The sequence below is a fragment of the Galeopterus variegatus genome, unplaced genomic scaffold (genome assembly GCF_000696425.1).
Source record: "Galeopterus variegatus unplaced genomic scaffold, G_variegatus-3.0.2 Scaffold294, whole genome shotgun sequence".
NCBI lineage: Eukaryota > Metazoa > Chordata > Mammalia > Dermoptera > Cynocephalidae > Galeopterus > Galeopterus variegatus.
In genome coordinates, this window is record NW_007726405.1 from 198077 (window position 1) to 204990 (window position 6914).

Sequence of the window (6914 nt, forward strand, 5' to 3'; positions counted from 1 at the left end):
GGTGTGCCTACCTCTGTGACTGCTCAGATGGCCCTTAGTGTTCTATGTGTGTGTTTGCCTCCGGTCTTGGGTCTTTCCAGGAAGCTTCCTCTCTGGTCAGCTCTGGGAGTTCTCCCTGTTCCTTGTGTTCTGGCCCTGGCAGCTGGATCCTGTCCTGCTGGCCTGACAGGGTGTGTGAGATCTTAAAGTCTCCACCTCGCTATCCGGGCGTTTCCCCTGTCTGTGTGCACTTGGTGGGGCCACCCGAAGGGTGCGTCTTTTTTTCCGAGACTCCTCCTCCTTTGCTGGACCCCTCCCCTCTCTGTGTGCTTGGTACAGGGTTGGGGCCTGTCTTCTGCAATCCTCATCTCTCAGCCCTGCCTGGCCCCAAAGGGGTCTCAGGTCTCCGCCATGGACACTGTGGCCATTCCTGCGGCCCTGGTCAAGGCCCTCTCTGGGCCTCCCCCCTGTATTGCAGTCCCCTGTGTGGTTGAGTTATCTCTCACACCAGGGCGCGAGCCCCCCGGGGGAGGATCCCACAGCACACAGTTCCTCTTTGAATCCCCCCAGCGTGAGCCGGCTTGGCACCCTTAGGCCGTCAGCTCTCTGGCAGGTTCAAGTGGGCTTGGGGGCACCCCGGTCACCCCTCTCCCAACCAGAAATCAGTCTGGGGTTTTTCCGAACTGAAGGCCACAGAGATGGTATCTGCCTCCTGGAAGCAGGAAGTTTACCTGGGGCCGAAGCCCCAGGTGTGGTGGAGTGACAGTCTGGCCGGGATCCTCTTCCCTGCCCTCCCGACGCTAGCCAGGGGTTCCCCACGCCACCAGCCCCACCAGAGATCCGCGGGTGGAGCGGGATTGGTGGCCGGTCCACAGGCCCCGGGGGGCCCCGCGCTGAGGCACACAAGTGGCTCGGCTCAGTGAGGAACAGCGCCAAGCGAAGATGGCTGGTCTGCCCGATCTGAGCCGGCCGTCTCTGTCCCCACCAGAGAAAATGGAGGCAGCGGTGGTGCCGGTGCCTAGCCTGGTGTGGTAGGCGGGAGCCGGGCAGTTGTTTGCCCCACAGGCGGGGCTGGGCTGGGGGTCACTCACAGAGCTCCCAGAGCTGGGCCGGTCCAGCGCCTTCCTCTCCGTCTCTGCGTCGCCGCTGACGTCTTTCCTGGCCTTTGTTGCCTCGGGCTGCTCGCTCGGTCTCCCGGCGGTCTCCCGGCGCGGTTGGGCGCTCTCAGGAATCTCCTTTTGTATCGGCCCTAAAACCTCGAGAGTGTAGTTGCTTTTTTTCGTTGTAGATTAGTTGATCAGTGATTTATTCGTTTTTTGTTGCTCTTGGAAATGCAAATAGTACTCTGGCAGCACAGCGCACACTTCTCAAGCTCGCTCTGTCTTCTGGCACGCCCTCTCCAGACCCTTCGCCATCTTGCTGCCTCCAAATCTATACAATTCTACCTCTTCATATAGATGCATCAGAGGGGCCTTCATCATCTTTATCATATCGTTCTGAGGCTAATGAAATAGTGTCTGGTGTCCCAGCTAAAGGGTCATCGTATTCTTCCCCATCTTCTGCATCACCTTTGTCTTGAAATTCTTGAAGATAGGTAGACTTTACATCTTTTATCTTCTTAATAAGGGATTCTCTCTTTTCCTTCGCTTTCTTGGATAAATTTTCCCCCCTCAGTATGTCTGCTATAAATGTTTCAACATCTTCTTCTTCCTTTCTTTAGGGGTCGTGTCCCTCAGTTAATATGTAGATTTCACTGCCTCCGGACTGCCTGTAATTCGGGGAAACACCCTAATGTTATTACAAGGAAAGGTCAGCCTCTATAATGGCTTCTTTAAAGTCCTTGTCTGCCAATTTCAATATCTGAGTCATTTGGGGGGTCTGTTCCTATGGACTGCTCTTTTCCTCCTGAAAAATAGATCACATTTTTTTACTTTTTTTATGTCTAGTAATTTTTTACTATATAGTGGACACTGTGAATACTACATGAGAAAACTCTGGATTCAGGTATCTTCATCTGAAGAGCATCGCTTTTTGTTGTAACAAGTAGTTAAATTGGCTGATAATCTTGAAATTGTGGAGACTTGGCTTTATAGTTTGTTAGAATTTGTCTGGAAATCCCATGGTGTTTACTATTCCTCTCTGATTTGGTGGAACTCAAACTCCAAAATATCTTCCTTGTAGTGGGCAGCGGCGGCTGAAATCTCAGCTCAATTCTTTTAGCCTTCCAGCTATTTTTTTTATGCTGGGTTCCTTGGAGTCTTCTCCATGCATGTGCTGTACAGCAGTTAGCCATGTATTTAAAGGGTGTTTAAATATTAAAGTGCTTGGGGCTCGCTCTCATGAGTCATCCCTTCCTGGGATTTTCCCCCTTAATTTCCAACTGCTCTGATAGTTCTGAATTTTATCATCTGACATCTCAAGCCAGTAAGACTGTAGCTTTTTGCTTGGGTTTTCCTGGGCTGGGAGTGGGAGGTCAGGGACTGGGGGTTCCTTAGGTGAAAAGCTATATAAAAATGGATTGCACTAACTGTGTTTTCTTCTTTCAGGAGTCAAATTTCCTCCTGCCTGCTTTTCAGCGCTCTTCTGTGCTTTCAAGTAGGTGTTTTTGTTTTGTTTTGTTTTTTCCTTCTAGAATGTATGTATAGTGGCTGTGAATTACCTAATCTGGACATAATCTCTTTGTTTCCAAAAATTCCCATATATTACACTCTCATAGTTCTTTATGCATGTGATTTTTCTCCTTCCAGTTATCTATTGCTGCATTACAGATTAACTCCCAAACTGGTGGCTTAAACCAGCCATTTTATTATGCTTATTGGATTCTGTGAGTCAGGAATTTGGAAAGGGTGCAGCCAGGATGCTGTACCTCTGCTCCATATATCTGGCATTTCTCCTGGGAAGGCTCAAAGTTTGGGGGTGATGCTACAGCTAGGACAGCAGTCACCTAAAAGTGTCTTTATTCACTTGTCGGGCAGTTGATGCTAGCGGTTGGCTGAGACCTCAACTGGAACTGTGGTCTAGAACACCTATTCATGGTCTCTTCACAACATTGTAGGCTTGCATTTTTAACATGGTGACTCAGGACTCTAGCATTAGTGTTCCAGAGAACCAGGCAGAAGCTGCATTGTCTTCTATGACCTAATCATGGAAGTTGTGTGGGAGAAGAAGTAATATAACATCACTTCTACTCCTTTGGTCAACCTATCTTTATTGTTGACCCAAATTCAAGGGGAAGGACATGAATCCACCTCTGAATGGGAGAATGTTAAAGAATTTACAGGCATGTTTCAAAACCACAATGTTAATTTAGCAAATAGGAAGCTCCCTTTTGTGTTCTAGCACTATTCTACATACCTCTCAATAGGTACTTATTGAAGTATTGAATTTAGCTTCCTAACTATAAAAGAATAGGACCTAATTCGTGTTTAAAGCTTTAAGAAAGGAATAACATATCTCCCTGCTTAAAAACATGTCTTAGATTGATTTTTTTTTTTTTGCCTTTTTATTGTTAGGTTACAGTATTTAATGAAAAATCCATACTTAAGGGGTAAAAATGGCAGGTTTCCTAGATAATTTCCGTTGGCCGGAATGTGAATGTATTGACTGGAGTGAGAGAAGAAATGCCGTGGCTTCTGTGGTAGCAGGTATATTGGTAAGAGAAAAAAGCCTGGTTGTCATCCCTCCTTTTTTTGCCCTGAGATTAATGTTGATTCCTTTGAACTGTGAGTACCCCTCGAGAACTATTTATTTCACTGATGTTTTGTACACAAAGTTATCAGAGTTCTAAAAAGAATATCATAGGCCCTTAGTTCATTTGACTTTGTACATTTGTTAAATGACTTTATACATTTGTTAAACTTCAGTTCTGGTGATAATATGATTATTATAGGTAGTAGCATTTTTAACTTAATGATACAATCTATATAAGAACTTTTAGATCCCCAAAGTCTCAGAATTTGATGTAACCAAAAATTATTGTTGTGATTCATTGAAGGTCAGGATGTGTAGACAGCAGTTCTTAGGCTGCATTAGAACTAAAGTTCTTCGGTGGTTCTTAGGAAGAGATACCATCTCCATTTTTCCAGCTGTAGCACTGCAGAGATATAAGAAGAAGAAATTTGTGGAGAAAAATATTCCTTAATTTTCTTTCCATTGTTTCTTTCTTTTTTACCTTTTTATTATTGAAAATGTCAGTATATAAGCAAAAGTAGAGGGAATTGTATAAAGATCTCCTCTCCCGCCTAATCCCATGTACCTATCATTCACCTTCAAAAAAGAAAAGAAAATCATGGCCAATCTTGCTTATCATTTTCATCAACCACTTCCTGCCCCTGCTGCATTCTTTGAAGCTAATTTCAGAACCTTTTACTTTTTAAAAATTAATGTACAGTTCTACACCCAAAGTCCTATAGAAAAACCAAACAAAATAAAACAGTAGGAACTGAAGATCATTGTGAAGCAGTCTGCATGCAGAATTCTTTTAGATGTTTATCAGTTTTTCTTGCTCTTTCTGGTCATCTCACCTGCACTTCATTTGTCTAAGAAATTCTTGAGGGCTGGCCCAGTGGCGCACTCGGTAGAGTGCGGCACTTGGGAGCGCGGCAGCGCTCCCGCTGAGGGTTCGAATCCCATATAGAGACCGGTCTGCTGACTGGTTGAGCGTGGTGCGGGCGCGACACCGAGGGTTGCGATCCCGTTGCCGGTCACAAAAAAAAGACAAAAAGGAAAAAAAAAAAGAAATTCTTGAGCAACTTGTCTACTTTACCTTTTCAGTTTAGTTTATATAGAAACATTACGTTTTACAAACATATGCTCAGTTATACAGTATTTAATTAAAGTATGTAATTAAAACTATAGCAAACTTAAATAGTTTGGGAGACATGACAACTGACTCTTGTTAAGCATACAACTCATGTGTGGGAGCAAAAAGTTCCTGGGAACTTGAAAAGGAATGTTCTTCAGAGAGAGTGAAACACACCAGGTAATCAGGGAGTTGGTTGCACTGGAAGTTAGTTAAGAGAATTTCTCCTGCATTTGATTGTGGTAGAAGGAAGCAGATAATTCATTCCTGAATAATAAAATCTTTTATCTTGCAGAGAGAACAGAACTTTAGAATCTTATACAGATTTGACTAGCTGTGTTCACCTATCTGCTATAAAGAATAAGTAAACAAGGGATTCTTTTTTTTATATTTCAGCATACAAAACTCAAAGTAGAAATATTTTATGTTTTATTTATGTGATCTGTAGGAAGAAAAGAATGTTAAAGAGCAGCAAGTATTGTGCTAAGCAAGAGTTTTAGCGTTTTAATGACTTGAGCTGTTTCTTAAGTTTTTCACAGGTTGGTGGATAATGATTGATGCAGCTGTGGTATATCCTAAGCCAGAACAGTTGAACCATGCCTTTCACACATGTGGTGTGTTTTCCACATTGGCTTTCTTCATGTAAGTATGAAGGTAATTCTCAAGTCAAGATTATTTTTCTGAGAATATTTTTCCCTCAATGCTTTCTTGAGTAACTATTTAATTCATGATACTTCTTTAGCATGATAAATATATATTCCCATTATATTAAGATTTTTTTTTTTGGCCAAGAATGAGTATTGAATTTAATCAAATATCTTTTTAGCCTCTAAAGATTATCGTGTGATTTTTCTCCTTGTATTATTTAAACTAATTAATCACCATGTTTTGTCAGCTCTGAGATATATGTTTTTACTTTTTAGGATCTCTGCATATCAAGATGCATCATACAGCCATGATATCTTAGAATTATAATTGTTAACATTTTTTCTTTCTTGGTAGTATTTAAAGATAATGGTGCATTTTAGTCAGTGACATCTTAGATTTAATGAAATATGTTACATTTGTACATTTATTAGTAGTGAATCATCCTTGAATGTTGTAATGCACTCAGCCATGGAGTATTATTTTTTTAAATGTGCTCCTTGACTGTGTTTGCTAATATTTGGGGGTGGGGGTGGGGCAGGATTGGCCTCAAATGAGATTGTCTGAGGCTTTTTCTTTTTATGAAATCATTTTCAGGTTTATCAGTTATCTGACTTCATAAAAGAGTTTGGAAGCTTTTCATGGATGTCTTTTAATGATTTTTAAAAATATATTAAATATTAAGATTATATTGTCAGGAGTTTAATAAAACGTAATATTATGGAAAACAGAACTACTTTTATTCATTCAAGCTGCTAAGAAAAGGAATTCATGCTGCCAATTAATGCAACTTGCTCTAACAAAAATGGAAAGAGAAGCTGAATAAAGTAGGCTTATTTTTTACATGTAGACTAAATTTTCTCTGAGTTTAAGAAATGGAACAGAGAAAATCACTTGACTTTTAACACAAAGAGAAATGATTTAACTCTTGATTATAATTTAAAATGGGATTACTTAACACTGAGTCATTTACATATAAATGTAAAATTGGCAAAGACATCAGAAAATTGGCCCCTCTTTTATAATCTCTGGAGACAAGTGATAGGTATCTCTTAAAATAGTTTTCTGGGGCCGGCCCGGTGACGCACTGCTACAGTGCGCCGCTTGGGAGCGTGGCGGCGCTCCCGCCGAGGGTTCGGATCCCACATACAGACTGGTTCCCGCTCACTGGCTGAGCGAGGTGTGGGTGCAGCACCGAGGTTTGCGATCCTGTTGCCGGTCCCGGTCCGGTACGGGCGCGACACTGAGGGTTGCGATCCGTTGCCGGACACGAAAAAAGACAAAAAGGAAAAAAAAAAAAATAGTTTTCTGGGTGTACTTTAGGAAAGTAAGACTAATATAACATTTCTATCCACTAGGATTTTTGTTAAGTTAAAAGATAAGTTCAGGGCCGGCCCGGTGGCGCACTGCTATGGGGCGCCGCTTGGGAAGCGCGGCGGCGCTCCTGCCGAGGGTTCGGATCCCCCCTCCAGACCGGCTCCCACTCACC

The 6914-nt window shown here is 42.5% G+C and overlaps 1 protein-coding gene across 1 annotated transcript in view; it reads left to right on the top strand.

The window, feature by feature from the left end:
* TMEM50B (transmembrane protein 50B) overlaps nucleotides 1-6914 on the top strand; it is a 43143-nt gene that overhangs the window by 22560 nt on the left and 13669 nt on the right. Inside the window, exons 2-4 of the mRNA XM_008567117.1 lie at nucleotides 2526-2574; nucleotides 3492-3631; nucleotides 5310-5422. Coding sequence (XP_008565339.1) covers nucleotides 3533-3631; nucleotides 5310-5422 — 212 coding nt within the window. The 5' untranslated portion in view covers nucleotides 2526-2574; nucleotides 3492-3532. The remainder of the gene's footprint in view (nucleotides 1-2525; nucleotides 2575-3491; nucleotides 3632-5309; nucleotides 5423-6914) is intronic.